We start from the raw sequence: 19,083 nt of genomic DNA, 5'->3' as shown, positions 1-19,083 counted from the left end.
TGAGACCTCCATCTCTACAAAAAATTTGTCAGGCATGGTGGCACACGCCAATAATCTTGGCTACTCAGGAGGCTAAGGTGGGAGGATCACTTGAGCCTGGGAGTTCATGGCTGCAGTGAGCTATGAACACATCTCACAGAACTCCAACCTGGGCGACAGAGCAAAATCCTGTCTCAGAAAAAAGAGTCATTGGAGGGTTTTGAACCAAGAAATGACAGTCCGACATACATTTTTAAAGGATCACCAGGCTGGGCACGATGGTTCACGCCTGTAATCCCAGCACTTTGGGAGGCCGAGGCAGGCAGATCACTTGAAGTCAGAAGTTTAAGACTAGCCTGGCCAACATGGTGAAACCCCATCTCTACTAAAAATACAAAAATTAGCCAGGCATGATGGCGTGTGCCTATCATCCCAGTTACTCAGGAGGGTGAGGCAGGAAAACTGCTTGAGCCTGGGAGGTGGAGATTGTAGTGAGCTGAGATTGTGCCACTGCACTCCAGCCTGGGCAACAAAGCGAGACTCCGTCTCAAAAAAAAAAAACAAAAAACAAAAAACAGCAACAGCACATGCTGAGGATTCTGTTCAGTGGTTTCCACTTATCAGTATAGCACCTCATTAATCCTCCCAACAGTTTTATGAGGTATGCTCTAGTGGTATCCACATTCTACAGAGAAGAAAACTGAGACTTTGAGAGGTAAAGTCACCTGTTAGGCCGGGCACAGTGGCTCACGCCTGTAATCCCAGCACTTTGGGAGGATGAGGTGGGCAGATCATGAGGTCAGGAGTTTGAGACCATCCTGGCTAACACGGTGAAACCCCGTCTCTACTAAAAATACAAAAAATTAGCCGGGCGTGGTGGCGGGCACCTGCAGTCCCAGCTACTTGGGAGGCTGAGGCAGGAGAATGGCATGAACCCGGGAGGTGGAGGTTGCAGTGAGTCAAGATCGTGCCACTGCACTCCAGCCTGGGTGACAGAGCGAGACTCCGTCTAAAAAAAAAAAAAAAAAAAAAGTCATTACACAGCAAACTGCCAGCATCCAAAGCCTGTCCTCTTCCCTCTTCCATTTGAATAGGCTCCTTCCAGCCAACATTCATGTATATTCTATCCAGGCTCCAAAGTCCAGTACCAAGCCAGTCTTTTCCAGGAAGCCTTCCCCAAGCTTATCTAATGGCCTGTCCCTCTATTGAGAGCTGATCTACAGAGCTACCATCCATTGAGCATTCCATGGGTGCTAAGTATACTGCTGAATGATTTAAATATGTTATCTCATGTAATATTCCAAGGAGCCATATGCCCTGTGACATCCATTTTACATGTGAAAATAGTGAAGCTAAAATATAGGCACATGCCATCATGCCTAGCTAATTTTTTTTTTTTTTTTTTTTTGAGATTGAGTCTTGCTCTGTTGCCCAGGCTGGAGTGGCTTGATCTCGGCTCACTGCAGCCTCCGCCTCCTGGGTTCAAGTGATTCTCCTGCCTCAGCCTCCCGAGTAGCTGGGATTACAGTCACCCACCACCATGCCCAGCTAATTTTTGTATTTTTGGTAGAGACAGAGTTTGACCACGTTGGCCAGGCTCGTCTCGAACTCCTGACCTCAGATGAGCCACCCGCCTCAGCTTCCCAAAGTGCTAGGATTACAGGTGTGAGCCACCACACCCGGCCGACTAGCTTATTTTTAAATTTTTAGTAGAGACAAGGTCTCACTGTGTTGTCCAGACTGGTCTCGAACTCCTGGGCTCAAGCAGTCCTCCCACCTTGACGTCCCAAAGTGCTGCGATTACAGGCATTAGCCAGCAGTGTCTGGCCTCTAATGACGCTTTATTCATGAGAATAAATGCCAAAATGTATACAGTGCATGGGCATATGACTGGGAGACCTTGGTAGGCCAGCAGTGGCAAGGACAGTCACCTAGAAGTAAGTGCCCTAGAGTACACCGAACCTGGGTTTCAACTGCCCAGGGTTACTCCTTCTCAAAACCAGCCCTTTTCCAGCTTTGTGTCCCTGTGTGTTTGCATGGGTACAGGCACAAGTAGATGACACAGTGGTGATGCTATGCACCCAGGACATTTCGTAATAGGGAAGGACGTTGACCACTGCCATGGGGTACCAAAGGTCATCAGGGCTGTGAAAGCCAAGGACACTCAGGCAGCCTTACTCCCCTTTGAGTCTGAGTCATTTCCTGAGGGATATTGGTCATTCATTCATTTGTTCATTAACAAGTATTTATTGCATTCCTGTCGTATATCAGGGACTGAGCTAAAGGTTGGACATACAGTCTGAACAAACCAAAGTCCCTATTCTCACCCAGTGCACATTCCAAGGTGGGTGGCAGATTTTAAGTAAATTAACATGTCAGGGCTAGGCATGGTGGCTCTCGCCTTTAATTCTAGCACTTTGGGAAGCTGAAGTGGGAGTATTGCTTGAGCCCAGGAGTTCGAGACCAACCTGGGCAACATAGTGACAACCCACCTCTAAAAATTAAATAACATGTGAGGTAGTATTTAGTGCTATAGGGAAAAATAAAGCAGAGAAAAGGGATTAGGGATGGGAAAAGGAAGGGTAGGGTAGTTAGGAAGGCCTCTCTGATAAAGTGACATTGGATCTGAATGCAGTGAGGGCATGAGCTGTGCGGATATATGGGGGAATAGTGTTGTAGGCATAGAGAACAGCAAGCCGTAAAACAAAAAAAAGCCAGATGCAGTGGCTCACGCCTATAATCCCAACACTTTGGGAGGCCAAGGCAGGAGGATCACTTGATGCTGAGAGTTTGAGATCAGCCAGAGCGACAAAGCCAGAGTTTAGTTGGGCATAGTGGTGCATGTCTGTAGTCCTAGCTAGCTACTCGGGACACTGAGGCAGGAAGATGGCTTAAATCCAGGAGTTTGAGGCTGCAGTGAGCTATGATCCTGTACCTCCACTCTAGTCTGGCTGACAGAGCAAGACCTTGTTTCAAAAAAATGAATAAAGCAAGTACAAAAAAAGACTCTCCAACATATTTAAAGTACAGCAAGGTGGCCAGTATGGCCAGAGTAGAGTAAGCCAGTGGTAGGAATCAGGTCTGAGACGTCACCAGGGGCCAGGTCTTGTAGGGCCACATGGGACTTTGCTTTAAGGGCAGTGGAAAGGCATGGAGGATTTTTAAGCAAAGAAGTGACAGGTTTTAGAAGGATCTCTCTGATGTGGAGAACAAACTCTATGGGTAAGAGCGGGAGCAGGAGACCAGTGAGAAGCCAGGTGGGTGATAACAGCAGTTTATACCAGGGTGGATGGGTGGTGGAAGTGGCGAGCAGTGGTCAGAGCTTCAGTATAATTTGAAGGTTGGACCAACTGGATTTGCTGATGTTTGCTGGATAAGAGGTGAGAGAGAGAGGAGTCCAGGTTTTTGGCTTAAGAAACTGGAAAGTCCTTACTGCCATTTAATAAGGGGAAGATGCCTTGGCTGATAGTGATTTCCTGCTAGGGCTGTGGAGTTGAACTGCCTGCATTCAAGTCCTAGTTTGCTTACTGTTTTGTTTTTGTTGTTGTTTTGAGATGAGGTCTCACTATGTTGCCTGTGCTTGTCTCGAACTCCTGGGCTCAAGTGATCCTCCCGCCTCTATCTTCCTGGGATTATAGGTACACCACCAGGCCCTGCTTACTGTTTGAGCAAGTGTTTGACTTTGCCAAGCCTTAGTTTCCTTCAATGTAAGCCTACTGTCTAGATGATAGGCAGTTGGGTGCTGTGAAAACTAAATGGGGGTAATTTGTATGAAGGGCTTAGGACAATGCCTGGCATATGGTAAACCTTCAGTAAGAGTTAGCTCTAATCCTTATTACTATTGTTGGAAGACAAGAAGTCCCAGGGCCTCAAGGTCCTCTGGAAAGCAGGCAGCAGGTCGCACTCCACCTCCACCACCCCCTCAAGGAGCCCGCCCTCCAAGAGGCAGCTCAGACACCATCTGTCCAGCAGAGAAAAGCCACAGGGAGACAGCTTTCGGGGAGCATTAGATAGATGAGCCCTTCCCAAGAAACCTAATCTCATTCTCAGCAGGTGCTAATCCCACCACCCTCCCTTGGTATCTGAGCCCAGCCCACCCACTTCCTTCCCCACCCCCATCCTGTGTCCTAGACCCTCTTCCCCTTCTCACCAGCTCCAAGCTGCCACCAGCAAACTTCCTTACCAGATGGAGGGGCTCTGACAGAAGCCCACCACCCATCTGACTGGGCCCAGCCTCTCACATGTATCAGGTCACCAAGGGCTACAGGTGCCACCTGTCCAGAAGCCCCCCCTACAGGTGCCAGTTCCTGGGCGTGGTGCTTGATCCAGGCTGGAGCCAGCTGGAGCCAGGAACTCCCACTGTGCCCCAGCTGCTGCCTGCCCTCCCACCCACAGGCAGAGAAACAGGCTTAACCCTTCGGACACTGCATATGTTGAGTTAGTTGTTACAGTTCTGGCTCAGAGTATTGCACTGTTTCAGTACACTTTTTTTTTTTTTTAAGAAATTTATCATAAATACAACAGAGAATATCTAATGCATATGTACAATTTTAAAAATAGGAAAATCATCACCTGTAAACTCATCACCCAGATTAATTAATAATCAAACATATGTTTGCCTTGCATGATGGCTTATGCCTGTAATCCCAGCACTTGGGAGGCTGAGGTAGGAGGAATGCTTGAGGCCAGAAGTTTGAGACTAGCCTGGGCAACATAGTGAGACCACCATCTCTACAAAAACTAAAATTAAAAAATAGCTGGGCGTGGTGGTGCACGCCTATAACTCCAGCTACTCAGAAGGTTGAGTCGGGGATCACCTGAGCCCAGGAGTTTAAGGCTGCAGTAAGCTATGATCGTGCCAGTGTTCTCCAGTGTGGGCAACAGAGGGAGACCTTGTCTCTAAAAACAAACAAAAATAAACGTGAGTACCTTAGAGCCCCCTGTGTACCCCCTCCCCAATCACAGCTACCCCACCATCCATACTCCTGAGTTCTGTGTTTTCTTTTGTGATATCTTACCATGTCAACCAGGCTAGAGTGCAGTGGCATGATCATACCTCACTTCAGCCTCAAACCTCTGGGCTCAAGTGATCCTCCTGCCTCAGCCTGCCAAGTAGCTAATTTTTTAATTATTATTATTATTATTTTTTAGAGATGGGATCTCACTATGTTGCCTGGACTGGTCTAGAACTCCTGGCTTCAAGCGATCCTCCTACCTCAGCTTCTCAAAGCACTGGGATTACAGGTGTGAGCCCCCACACCTGGCTACCTTTTTTTTTTTTTTTTTTTAAGTTTTACTATATATATGTAGGTATATATTCCTAAACAATATAGGATATTCTTCTACATGCTTTTTTTTGTTTTTGTTTTTGTTTTTGTTTTTTTTTGAGACGGTCCCACTTTCTCGCCCAGGCTGGAGTGCTATGGTGCGACCTCAGCTCACTGCAACCTCCGCCTCCTGGGTTCAAGCGGTTCTTCTGCCTCAGTCTCCCGAGTAGCTGGACTACAGGCGCACGCCACCACACCTGACTAATTTTTTTTTTTTAAGACCGAGTCTCACTCTGTCGCCCAGGCTGTAGTGCAGTGTGGTGCGATCTTGGCTTACTGCAACCTCTGCCACGTGGGTTAAAGTGATTCTCTTGCCTCAGACTCCCGAGTAGATGGGATTACAGGCACCTGCCACTGCGCCTGGCTAATTTTTGTAGTTTTAGTAGAGATGGGGTTTCACCATCTTGGCCAGGCTGGTCTTGAACTCCTGACCTCGTGATCCACCAGCCTCGGCCTCCCAAAGTGCTGGGATTACAGCTGTGAGCCACCGCGCCCAGCCCTAAGTTTTGTATTATTAGTAGAGATGGGGTTTCACCACATTGGCCAGGCTGGTCTCAAACTCCTGACCTCGTGATCTGCCTGCCTCAGCCTCCCAAAGTGCTGGGATTACAGGCGTGAGCCACTGCGCCCAGCCTGTGCATTCTTTTAAACTTCATTTAGGTATTATGCTGTGTTTATCATCTGCAGTTTCCTTTTTTCATTCAAGGTTGAGATCCATCCATGTTACTTGCATAGCATAATTTGTTCATTTTCGTATCCATTTATATGATCATGTCTCAAGCTGTGTATCCATTCTGCTGTCAGTGGTTATTTGGGTTGTTCCCTTGTTTTTGCTGTTTCAGACAATGCTGTTATGAAAACTGTTTGTGTCTCCTGCACATGCACATGTTCAAGAGTTTCTCCCAGGCAGTGGTTCCCAAACTTTAGCTGCCCATCAGAATCACCTGGAAGGTTTGTTAAACCTCAGATTGCTGGGCTCCACCCCCAAAGTGTTTGATTGTGTATGTCAGGGTTGGGGCCCTCAGAATTTGTACTTCTAACAACTTCTCAGCTGATGCTGCCACTCTTGGTCCTGGGACCTCGCTGAGAATCATTGTTGTAGGGTTTACACAGAAGTGGAATTGCTTGATCAGAAGGTAATGGCAGATTGTTTTCCTGTGTTTGTGTGAATTTACACAGCCACCAACAGCATATGGGTTTTCCATTACTTTACCTCTTTGTTAATACTTGATATGGTCAGACTTAAATTTTTATGGAGCTAGTGGGTGTGAGATGGTATCTTGTGGTTTTAATTTGCATTTCTCAGATTACAAGTGGGGCTGTGAATCTTTTCTTACATCTGTTGGCCATTCATGTTTCCTCTTTGTAAAATGTTCAAGTCCTTGCTCCGTTTCCTTTTGATTTGACTTTTTCTTATGGGTTTGTAGGCTTTTTTAAATATATTTTGAATACTAATACTTTGTCTATGCATGTTACAAATATAGTCTTTCAGTTCTTCTGCCTCAGCCTCTTGAGTAGCTGGGATTAATTTGTTCGCCGGGCGCCACCGCACCCAGCCTGTTTATTTTATTTTATTTTATTTTATTTTATTTTATTTTATTTTTTATTTTGAGATAGAGTCTCGCTCTGTCGCCCAGGCTGGAGTACAGTGGCACGGTCTTGGCTCATTGCAACCTCCGCCTCCCAGGTTCAAATGATTCTCCTGCCTCAGCCTTTCAAGAAGCTGGAATTACAGGCATGCACTACCACACCCAGCTAATTTTTGTATTTTTAGTAGAGACGGAGTTTCAACATGTTGGCCAGGCTGGTCTCCAACTCCTGACCTCAAGTGAGCCTCCATGCCTGGCCTCCATAGGGTGTTAAAGGCTGTAAATTTGAATTATTTATGACTTAAGTTGTACCTGGAGCTTATTGTATATACTGTATTAATATTTCTTTTTTTTTTTTTTTTTTTTTTGGAGACAGAGTCTCGCCCTGTTGCCCAGGCTGGAGTGCAATGGCATGATCTCGGCTCACTGCAACCTCTGCCTCCCGGATTCAAGCGATTCTCCTGCCTCAGCCTCCCAAGTTAGCTGGGATTACAGGCGTATGCCACCATGCCTGGCTAATTTTTTTTATATTTTTAGTAGAGACGAGGTTTCACCATGTTGGCCAGGCTGGTCTCAAATACCTGACCTCAGGTGAGCCACCCACCTCGGCCTCCCAAAGTGCTGGGATTACAGGCCTGAGCCACCGTGCCTGGCCTACTGTATTAATATTTCATAATGAACAAAGGTACCCTCTTTGGGAAAAAGTTGGGGCTTTTCTTCCTTTTTTCTTTTTTAACTTTTCAATTGATTCTCAAAGCCAGCATGTGGGAGAGAGTTTATCAAAACAGCCAGGCATCATGGCGCACGCCTGTAATCCCAGCTCCTTGGGAAGCTGAGACATGAGAATCGCTTGAACCCAGGAGACGGAGGTTGCAGTGAGCTGAGATCATGCCATTGCATTCCAGCCTGGGCAACAGAGTGAGACTCTGTCTGCAAAAAAAAAAAGAAATACATACTGACCTGTGTGTGGGATTTGCTTCAAAATACTACTGGAGTGAGAGATAGTGGTTGGGGAACAGATGAAATCAGATTGGCACCAAGTTGGTACTTGTTGAAGTTGAATGATGGGTTCGTTTTATTCTGTCTACTTTTGTACATGATTAAATATTATCATAAGAATAAGTTTAAAATTGGCCAGGTGCAGTGATTCACACCTGTAATCCCAGCAGTTTGGGAGGCCGAGGTGGAAGGATGGCTTGAGCCCAGGAGTTGGAGACCAGCCTGGACAACATAGTGAGACCCTGTGTCTCTCAAAAAAAAAAATTAGTCATTTGCAGTGGTACACACCTGTAGTCCTAGCTTCCTAGCTACTTGGGAAGCTAAAATAGGAGAATCTCTTCAGTCCGGGAGGTTGAAGCTGCACTGAGTCATGATTATGCCACTGCACTCCAGCCTGGATGAGAGTGAGACCCTGTCACAGGGGGAAAAAAAAGTTAAAAATATCCAAGGACTATTTCCAGGGCTACTTGTGAGGTAGCACATCTTTTCTTTTTTTCTTTTTTGAGACAGAGTTTCGCTCTTGTTGCCCAGGCTGGAGTGCAATAGCGCGATCTCCAGCTCACCGCAACCTCTGCCTCCTGGGTTCAAGCAATTCTCCTGCCTCAGCCTCCCGAGCAGCTGGGATTACAGGCATGTGCCACCACACCCAGCTAATTTTTTGTATTTTTAGCAGAGACAGGATTTCTCCATGTTGGTCAGGGTGGTCTCAAACTCCCAACCTCAAGTGATCCGCCCGCCTCAGCCTCCCAAAGTGCTGGGATTACAGGCGTGCGCCACCGCGCCTGGCAGAACATCTTTTCTTAACGTTTTGTTAGCCATTTGTATTCTTCAGAGCCAATTTAGTCTCCATCTACTTTCAGGAGTTCCTGATAAAGTGGTCTTAGCAGGCATGGAAGAGACTGATTTTAAAGAAAACAGGAGAGGGAGTGGTAAGGAAAGACTGGGGAGGGGATTTTCAGGCCGTTGCCAGCCCTTCTCCTAGAGCCTGACTACTACTGCCTCTAGGATTAAGTTTCCTACCTTCCCTTGTTTCTTCCAGGACCACCATGGGATAATTTTTATTTTCTTTCTTTCTTTCTTTTTTTTTCTTTTTTTTGTAGAGACGGGATCTCACTATGTCTCCCAGGCTGGTTTCGAACTCCTGGTCTCAAGCAATCCACCCGCCTCAGCCTCCTGAAGTGTTAGTAGGATTACAGGCATAAGCCACTGCACCCAGCTGTCTTTCTTCCTTCCCTCCCTCTTCCCTCCCCTCCCTCTCACCTCCCCTCCCCTCCCCTCCCTCTCACCTCCCCTCCCCTCCCCTCCCTCTCACCTCCCCTCCCCTCCCCTCCCTCTCCTCTCCCCTCCCTCTCCCCTCTCCTCCCCCTCCCCTCTCCTCCCCTCCCTCTCCCCTCCCCTCCCTCTTCCCTCCCCTCCCTCTCCCCTTCCCTCCCCTCCCTCTCCCCTCCCCTCCCTCTCCCCTCCCTCTCCCCTCCCTTCCCTCCCTTCCCTCTCCCCTCCCCTCCCTCTCCCCGCCCCTCCCTCTCCACTCCCCTCCCCTCCCTGTCCCCTTCCCCTCCCCTCCCCTCCCCTTCCCCTCCCCTCCCCTTCCCTTCCCCTCCCCTCCCCTTCTCCTCCCCTACCCTTCCCCTCCCCTCCCCTTCCCTTCCCCTCCCCTTCCCCTCCTCTCCTCCTCCCCTCCTCTCCTCCTCCCCTCCCCTCCCCTACCCTTCCCCTCCCCTCCTCCCCTCCCCTCCCCTACCCTTCCCCTCCCCTCCCCTCCCCTTCCCTCCCTTTCCCTTCCCCTTTCTTCCTTTCCTTTTCTTCTTTAATTATAGAGACAGGGTCTTGCCACGTTGCCCAGGCTAGTCCTGAACTCCTGGCCTCAAGCAGTCCTCCTGCCTCGGCTTCCCAAAGTGCTGAGATTACAGGCATGAGCCACTGTGTCCAGCCAATTTTTATTTTAATGGTATTCTTCTTTCCCTATTATTTTACCTGGACAGACTTAACCCAGAGGATAGAGGAACCTCATCATGGATCCTGGTCCGCTTTTAGCTTAACAGCATCCAAAGACAAAGAGTCAGAGATGGTAGCAACCCTAGTGTGGTTGATTACACAGTAGTGGTATTATTTTGTTGTCATAGGATGCAAATATCAAAGTTGTATCTCTTAAGATCTTTCTGTGTCAGTACATAAAAGCTTTCTCAGTCTTTTTAATGCTGCATAGTATTCTACACAGGGCACTATTCTATACTTTAACCAGTTCCCATTGGTAGACACATTTTTTTCCAGTCTTTTGCAGTTATAATAGTGACACTCAATGAATAGCCCTGTATATTTGTCATTTGGCCCATATATGAATACAGTATATCTGGGGGGGATGAATCCCTAAAAGTGGAATTACTGGGGCCAAGGGTATGTGTACTTGGGATTTTAATAGGGGTAGTTAGCCTGGGCCCACAGCAGTGGGTACCAGTTTACAGGAGAATCTTTTTTCTTAACACCCTTCCACCCAAGTGGAGAGTTTGGTTCAGCACATTTTCTTTTTCTTTCTTTTCTTTTCTTTTCTTTTTCTTTTCTTTCTTCTTTTTTTTTTTTTTTTTGGAGACAGAGTCTTGCTCTGTCACCCAGGCTGGAATGCAGTGGCACGATCTTGGCTCACTGCAACCTCCACCTCCTGGGTTTAAGCAATTCTTCTGCCTCAGCCTCCCAAGTAGCTGGGACTACAGGTGCCCACCACCTTGCTGGGCTAATTTTTGTATTTTTAGTAGAGACAGGGTTTTGCTATGTTCGCCAGGCTGGTCTCAAACTCCAGACCTCAGGTGATCCACCCACCTCAGCCTATCAAATTGCTGGGATTTACAGGTGTGAGCCACCGCGCCGGCCATCAGCACATTTCTTGAGTGCCTTCCTGTACCTGGCCCTGGATATAAGATAAACACTTTCATGTATCAAGTGAAATTGTTACTATTTGCCAGGCACCAGCACATTATCTGATAATCCTCATAACTACTCAAAGAGGAAGGCTTTTAGATGAGATAAGTGAAGCTCAGAAGGGTTAAATAGGGTGCCATGGTCATGGTCCAGCTATTAAGTGGCAGAGCTAGGATTAAGCCCAGGTTTCAATCCTCTGACGCCTGTACTCTTACAGTACACCCTTACCTGCCTCTCAGGAGGAAGAACATATGGTCTTATTGTCTAATACAGATAAGGAATCAGGCTCAGAGAGGGTAACTGGCCACAAAACAGCCAGCCTGGAAGCTATGAGGAACCCACATATGTCTGATCAGAGGCCTCTGGTCTACACTGAGCTGCCTGCCTCCCTCCCAGGGAAAGAGTTTGAGAATTTTCTTTTTTTTTTTTTTTTTTTTTTTTTGAGACAGAGTCTCTTTCTGTCGCCAAGCTGGAGGAGTGGAGTGGCAATCTTGGCTCACTGCAACGTCCGACTCCCGGGTTCAAGCGATTCTCCTGCCTCAGCCTCCTGAGTAGCTGGGATTACAGGCGCGTGCCACCACACCTGGCTAAATTTTTTTGTATTTTTAGTAGAGAAGGGGTTTCACCGTGTTTGCCAGAATGGTCTCGATCTCCTGACCTCGTTATCCTCCTGCGTTATACTCCTTCCTTTGGGAGGCCGACGCCTCCCAAAGTGCTGGGATTACAGGCGTGAGCCACCGCGCCCGACCGAGAATTTTCTCCGTTCAGAGCTTCACTTGCTATAGAGAGCCTCAAGTCACTGGTTCTCAGTGTGCATCTATTGGCCATCAGAGGGTCCTTTAGGGATGACCCATCTGTGCTTAATTTACTAATGACAGTATAGTTGCTGCTATTTATTGAGTGCCTGCCATGTGCAAGATGCTGTAAGGTACAGTGTAGTTTGTTTTGTTTTGTTTTGTTTTTGTAGAGATGGAGGTCTTGTTGTCTTGACCAGGTTGGTCTCAAACTCCTGACTTCATATGATCCTCCCTCCTGGACCTCCCAAAGTTCTGGGATTACAGGTGTGAGCCACCACACTCGGCCAGTGTAGTATTTTTAATCTTCACAATAATCCTTCTTGGGAAACATGTTATTGTCCTCATTGTCCAGATTAGAAAACTGAGTGTAAAGTAAGTTAAATTATAGTCCTAAGGTTGAATGCTAATAAAGACAGAATACAAGTCCAATATATTGGACTCAAAAGCCCTCACTTAACTATGGTCTCCATGGGCTTCCCTTGGCTCTCTCTGCCTTTTTTTATTTTTTCTTATTGCTTGAGGCCCTTTCTGGAAGGTAAGTCTGGATTATCTACTTCACACTGTTTTAGAGAAGACTTGTGGTTTCCATTTACCCCTTACTCCCTCCGCTCCATGGCCTTTCAGGGAGAACACTGTGGGTATCATGCTGGGTGGCCTGGAGGGTCCAAGTAACAGGAATCTAGAAGGATGGACCAGATGTGAACAAAAGAAAGCCTGAGTAGGACACAAAACAGAGAAGTGGGGCTGTAACATCTCTAAGATATTACAGCTTGCTACTTCCACTCTCTCTGCAAATGTGGTGAAACCCAGGCTGGAGTCATAAAATAATAGCATAGGATCATTAACTAAAGTTTGTCTAGTGCTTCCTTGTGTTCACACATTATCTCATTGAACCTCTGACGATGCTAGGAGGAGGTAAATAGGGTTTTCCTCTTACCTTGGGTGAACTGAGGTCTTCTGACTAAGTCTCAGGTCCTTTCTACCATTTGTGCTGCATCCACATCTCTACTGGGAAGAACACAGGCTCTGCAGTCAGACACACCTGGGTTTGAACCACCTCCATTTTGTGTGTGTTCGATCTTGAGCAAGTGAATTCACCTTTGTGACCGTCCATGTCTTCATAAAATAAGAATTTTAAACACACATGAGGGCCTGGCATATACAAAACATTGAATAAATAGCAGTGATCTTTTTATTGACATCAGAAGGGGGTTGGGGACCCAGAGGCTCTTTGGGCTCCTATGGCATAGCTCTTGGAACCTGTTAATTTTCAAGGACAGGGGTTTGCAAGTCAGAGCAATGTCAAGTAAAGAACAGGTTCTTTGGGAGGCCAGGATATGCTAATGGGTGAACAATGTAAGGGAGGCATAATAATAATGCCAAAGGCCTCCTAGAGTACCTGTTCACTGCACTTTTGGGTCTTTGGTTTATATATGAAGAAAATGAGGTGCCCCCAGAGGGGAAGTGGGTTGCCATTGTTACACAGTAAGTTAATAAATGGCATTGCTGAGATTAGAACTCAGTCTTTTGTCTGCCAAGAAAGCTTACTTTTCCCTTACACTCCACTGCTCCCTTGAGGGGAAAAAAAAGGGCCTGGAGATAGGATCTTAGTGCTTTGGAACTGGAGAGAAAGCCTTAGAGATCATCTGATCCATCCTCCACACTTGTCAGATGAGAAAAGTGAGGCCTGTGGTGCTTAATTGACAGGACCATAGCCAAATAGAGCCACCACAAAGCAGGAGTAAGCTCACGTTTCTTGAACCTGACCATGTGGAACTTTCAAATTGCCTTTTTTCTGTGCGGAACTAGAGCCTCACTGAAAATACCAGTGGTTTACAATAAGAACAGCTGTTTAGTTTGGGGAACATTTTTCCAAATAGAATCTTCTTTTTCTCTCTTTCTCAATTCTTTTTTTTTTTTTTTTTTTTTTTTTTTTGAGATGGAGTCTTGCTCTGTCACCCAGGCTGGAGTGCAGTGGCACGATCTCAGCTCACTGCAAGCTCCGCCTCCTGGGTTCACGCCATTCTCCTGCCTAAGCCTCCCGAGTAGCTGGGACTACAGACACCCGCCACCACGCCTGGCTAATTTTTTGTATTTTTAGTAGACGGGGTTTCACCGTGTTAGCCAGGATGGTCTTGATCTCCTGACTTCGTGATCCACCCACCTCGGCCTCCCAAAGTGCTGGGATTACAGGCGTGAGCCATCACGCCTGGCTGTCTTTCTCAATTCTTATTAAAAATATACTAGAAGAAGAAAAACAAAGCTTTAATGGAGGACCTTGGTAGAAAGCAGGTAAAAATTATATAGAGTCTCTAAAATCTAGGGAGGTCCCCAGAGCCAGTAAATTTAAAGGCCAGCCTTCTCGCCTATCCCAGCAAGCTTATCACTTGTCTTGCCCTATTCACAACAGGCCTTCAGAAGGCCCAGCCTTCCCTTGGCAGCTGCATGTGGTGAACACCAACGGAAATCCCTGGTATTTTTCTTTGTATGCAACCAACCGTGGAGATGTAGGTCAGGCATTGCTGGCTTGGCAGTTACAACATCTCTAGCTTCACCCCTGCACCTGTAGCCGTGTTCACTAAGCCCCTCAAAGATGGGAAATGGATAGTCCCTTCTTAATAGGGTTTGGATCCCCAAGGGCTCATATGGGTGGAGTGGGTTTGGGAGGAGACAGACCATCTGGAATGTGGAGATGAGAAGGGTGGATCTGGCTCTTCCCTCCTTAATGTCTGATGTCTGGTGTTACTATAGCTGGATTGGTGGTGCTTCTGCTCAGCTCACCTTAGAGTAATCATCACTGACGGAGGAGACTGGGGAGGTCCCATCCTTCCCCTGGGCTCAGCTGGGTCTCCAGACCTACACCTGAACCCCATGCCTGTCTGGTGTTTACGGGATTGAAGCTGCCACCCTTTGGGACCTATCCTGTTTTCATTTCTGCTCTCAGCTCTCTGGTCTCTGTGGACCTCACTTACAGGTTTGTACGTGCCTGTCACCCACGGTGCAGCCCCATGAGGCTCTCCCAGCCTGGCACACTCATGCCTCTTTGGCCTTTGTTCTCTTCAGGAAAACTGCTAGCTCTATGCCTTGCTAGGGAGGGCTTTTCTGGCCCCTCAGATAGGTTCTTTTGGTCCAACCTAGCTATACCTTTCCTGAGATTCAGTCTGTTTGTCCACACCCTGGGGGACAGGGCCGTGGTTCCAAGGCATGTTGGGGGGTACCTGTGGACCATTCTGGACTGGCTTCTGGTCAGCTGGCTGACTCTGCCCTGGGTCTCAAATATCTCCTCTGTAAAGGTGTTAGACCAGGATCTTCAAGGTAACTTAGAGGTGATATGCAGATGGACATTTTCTGTTTTAATAGTCAGTGTATTTTATGTTGATTTCCATCTGGGGCAAATGATACTCTTTATAGGAAGAATAATAAGTTGCCTTTTCATTGCATTTATTTATTTAGCAAATATTTGCTAAGTGTCTACTATCTGTCAACCACTATTCTAGCTACTGGGGATACCTGCCTTCATGAAGTTCACATTCTTTTTTTTCTTTTTTTTCTTTTTTTTTTTTTTTTGAGATGGAGTTTCACTCTTGTTGCCCAGGCTGGAGTGCAATGGCACAGCCTCGGCTCACTGCAACCTCTGACTCCCGGGTTCAAGCAATTCTTTTGCCTCAGCCTCTTGAGTAGCTGGGATTACAGGTGCCCGCCACCACACCCAGCTAATTTTTGTATTTTTGTAGAGACGGGGTTTCACTGTGTTGGCCAGGCTGGTCTTGAACTCCTGATCTCAGGTGATCCACCTGCCTCGTTCTCCCAGAGTGCTGGGATTACAGGCGTGAGCCACTGCGCCGGGCCGTCATGAAGTTTACATTCTAAGAGGACAGAGAGTGATTAGGTGGCCGGTGGTAGGCGGCTTTTGGTATGTGTTTGCCTTTTTAATAAAGGATAATTAAGGAAGGCCTCTGAGGAGCAGGCATATGAGCAGAGATCTGCATGATCTGTCTGAGGGAGGAAACCATGTAACAGTCTATGGAAAAAACATTCCAGACATAAAGAACAAGTGCAGAGGCCGAAGGGTGGGAATGGTGTGCCTGGCATGTTTGAGGAAGAGCACGGGAGATCAGTGTGGCTAGAACAGAGTAAGCAGAGGAGAAGTGATTGGAAAGGAAAGTTTGTGTGAGCAGTGGTGAGACATTTTGGTTCTTCCTCTGGGTGAGATGGGAAGGCAGTGGAGGGTTTTGAGCAGACAGGAAACTGACTTTGCTGACCCCTCTGGCTGCCATGTGGTGAAGGAACCATGGAGTCGAGAAGAAGCTGGGAGACCAGTAAGGAGGCTGTTAGGACAATACAGGCAAGAAATGATACTGGCTTGGACCAAATAATAGCAGTGGAGGTGGTGGGAAATGGTGGGACTCTAGATAAATTTGGAATACAGATTCATCAGGATATACTGACAGATGAGTGTTAGAGGGGATTTAAGGATGAGAAAGATGCAGAAAGAACAGGTTTAGGGAAGAAATTGAGAATTTTCAGTACATGTATTTAAATTTATAAAAAGTAAGTAAATTGATAGAATAATGTTAAGTAGGCCAGGCACAGTGGCTCACAGCTATAATCCCAGCACTTTGGGGGGCCAAGGTGAGAGAATAGCTTGAGCTCAGTAGTTCAGGACCAGACTGGGCAACATAGTGAGACCTTATCTCTACAAAAAAAGAAAAAGAAAAAAAAATTAGCCAGGCATGGTGATGCACACCTGTAGTCCCACCTAGTCGGGAGGCTGAGGCAGGAGGATTGCTTGAGCCTGGGAGGTTGAGGCCTCAGTGAGCCTTGATCACACGATTGCACTCTAGCCTGGGCAACAGAGTGAGACCCTGTCTTGAAAAGAAAAATGTTAAGTAAATAATAACAGAATCACATATAAGGTCAAAGCAGTGATGGCTGAAATTGTGGATAGAGTGGACCAAATGTGTCTGTGCTGCCTTCCAGCTCTAAAATCCTGCTTCAGTGATTCAGACCACATAGTCTCCCATTCACAGAGAACAAGAACTTGAAGCTCAGCCTAGAATAAGCAGATAAAGTGACAGGAGAGCAATCCTTTGGACCAGGCCTACCTCCTGTTAATTTGGAAGGACTTGGGAAGTTCTTGCACATATACTGGCCTTCTGGCATTACCTTATTTATTTATTCATTCATTCACTCAGTCAGTCAGTCACTGAGCACCTTCTGCCTAGTAGGCCCTGGACAACGGCAGCTCTGATGCTTCTTCTCTCCTAATATAAAGCAAGCTACCCTGACCCCCGCTCCCACTGGAGCCTGTCTACTCTGTGGCCTGGCATATGCCTGGCGGTAATGTGTGTGCTGAAAGTGGAATAGCCACAGCCTAGGCAGAGCCCTGCCCTCCCTTTGCTGCACTGTTTCTGTCCATCTCTGCCTTCCTCATCTTATTGCCATCCACACTTTGAGGCCTGGTGAGCAAATGATTTTGCTTCCATGAGAGCAGCAGAAATAGTTGCTTTATCTCTTTCTTCATATAGGTCCTCATAGTTATCAAACTGGAAAGAAATCCCCAAGGGCCTCTTCTCTCGCCTTTTATAGATGGGAAACAGAGGGCCAAGAGGGCAGGCAACTCCCACAGTCCACATCTAATTCATCAGCAAATCCTTTCAGCTCTACTTTTATTGATTGATTGATTGATTAAGAACAGTATCTTGCTGTGTCTTCCAGGCTGAAGTGCAGTGGCGCAGTCATGGCTCACTGCAGCCTCAGCCTCCTGGGCTCCAGCAGTCCTCCCACCTCAGCCTCCGGAATAGCTGGAACATGCCATCACGCCCGGCTACTTTGTGTCATTTTTTTGTAAAAATAGGATTTTCCCATGTTGCCCAGACTGGTCTGAAACTTTTGGACTCAAGCAGTCCTCTCACCTCGGCCTCCCAAGTGCTGGGATTGTAGACATGAGCCGCTCCACCTGGCCCAGCCTTACTTTAAAAAATAAATTCTGAAACTGACTGCTTCTCACCAACTTCCCTGGCACCATTGTGGCTAAGCCACTGTCATATTTTCCTGATTATCTCACCAGACCCCTGGAGATCTCCACCCAGCAGCCAGATGGACGCTATTTAACACCAAGGTCAGGTCATGTCCTTCCCCTGCTCAAAACCCTACAGTGCTTTCCCAGGACAAGCCCAAGTCTTTAAATGGCCTACCAGGCCCTACACAATCGGGCCCTTGGCTACCTCCAGATCTCATCACAACCAGTCTCCTCACATTCACTGGACTTCAGCCACACTGGCATTTTTCCTGTTCCTGGAGCACCTCAAGCATGTTCCTGCCTCTGGGCCTTTGCACTTGTTCCCACAGCCTTTTCTCAGATCTTTGCAGTGCCTGTTTCCTCATTTCATTCAGGTCTCTGATCAAATTCACCTCCTTAAGAAGTTGTCCCTGACCATGGATTCTAATCTTACCTTCTTCCATGTTTCTCTGTACCCCCTTTCTCACATTTATTCTTTCTTAATGCATCACCGTCTGACATGTTTATTGCCTGTCTCTTCCCATTTGATTATAAACTCATACAGGTACGAATTTTCATTCTATTTAGTCACTGCTTTATCCCCAGCGCTTAGTAGAGTGCCTGACTCTTAGTGGGCACTTAATGAAGATTTGTTGAATGACTGAGTGTCCAAAGCTAGGCAAGGCAGCTTGTCTGGGCCTTCCTACAACTCCATAGGTCAGCCTGGCTTACAAATAGGTCATGTCCCATCTTAGAAAGCTCATCTAATAGCTTCACCAAAGCTACGTGGCATCACTTTTGTTTCCAAGATAAAGATCAGACAGAGGGAGGAACTCTCTCTGCAAGTACTGTCCTTGCAGATCTGGCTTAGGGGAAAGTGGGTTCATCACTGAGTAGCCTCAGCACACTCTTCCCTTTCTCACCCCTCGAGGCACCCAGGGAACCAGGGGGGAATGCTACTTCCATGTACTTAAAGTCATCTCTGACTTCGAAGGCCTAAGAATAGCAGATTCTCAGTAAATATTGGGTAGGTGAAAGGGTGAAGGAAAGAAGGTCTTAGTAAAATCTCTTCATGTATCCTGTTGCACTGGTAAATTTAACATGCTGTGAAGTTGAATGCCCTCACTAGTAACCAGGGGCCTCAGGCAAAGTCTCATCACCTCGCTGAATTTTAGTTTCCTCATTGGTAAAATGGGAACAGCACCTACTTGCAAGATTTTGAGAATTCAAACAGTAAATATTAGTTCAGCAAATACTAGCTATTACTTTTTGTTTGTTTATAGCTACAAATAAGAGAGACACTATGAGAAGCACAAATGGAGCCACTGATTTTTTAGCTGTAAAAAAACAGGCTGGGTGCAGTGGCTCATGCCTATAATCCCAGCACTTTGGGAGGCTGAGGCAGGCGGATCACTTGAGGCCAGGAGTACGAGACCAGCCTGGCCAACATAGCGAAACCCCATTTCCACTAAAAATAC

At 47.0% G+C, this 19,083-nt stretch overlaps 1 protein-coding gene and 1 long non-coding RNA gene across 31 annotated transcripts in view; one reads left to right on the top strand and one right to left on the bottom strand.

Moving 5' to 3' along the window:
* Nucleotides 1–19,083, top strand: part of BCL2L1 (BCL2 like 1) — a 60,332-nt gene that overhangs the window by 25,592 nt on the left and 15,657 nt on the right. For 14 of the 30 annotated variants that reach the window (XR_010154187.1, XR_010154184.1, XR_010154186.1 and 11 more), the window contains exon 3: nucleotides 8,995–9,074. The exons of the other annotated variants lie outside the window; for them this stretch is intronic. Coding sequence is in view for 9 of the 14 variants with exons in the window: in XM_054674306.1 (XP_054530281.1) it covers nucleotides 8,995–9,074 (80 nt within the window). In the remaining 5 variants the exon portion in view is untranslated. The remainder of the gene's footprint in view (nucleotides 1–8,994; nucleotides 9,075–19,083) is intronic. 30 annotated transcript variants of the gene reach the window in all.
* The window catches only part of LOC134809162 (uncharacterized), a 42,462-nt gene that overhangs the window by 18,406 nt on the left and 4,973 nt on the right, over nucleotides 1–19,083 (bottom strand). The window contains exon 2 of the long non-coding RNA XR_010154194.1: nucleotides 12,542–12,720. This is a non-coding gene — a long non-coding RNA (uncharacterized LOC134809162). The remainder of the gene's footprint in view (nucleotides 1–12,541; nucleotides 12,721–19,083) is intronic.

The sequence above is a fragment of the Pan troglodytes genome, chromosome 21 (assembly GCF_028858775.2).
Source record: "Pan troglodytes isolate AG18354 chromosome 21, NHGRI_mPanTro3-v2.0_pri, whole genome shotgun sequence".
NCBI classification, from domain to species: domain Eukaryota; kingdom Metazoa; phylum Chordata; class Mammalia; order Primates; family Hominidae; genus Pan; species Pan troglodytes.
The sequence above is the reverse complement of the archived record's forward strand: the minus strand, read 5'-3'. Positions and strand labels throughout refer to the sequence as shown.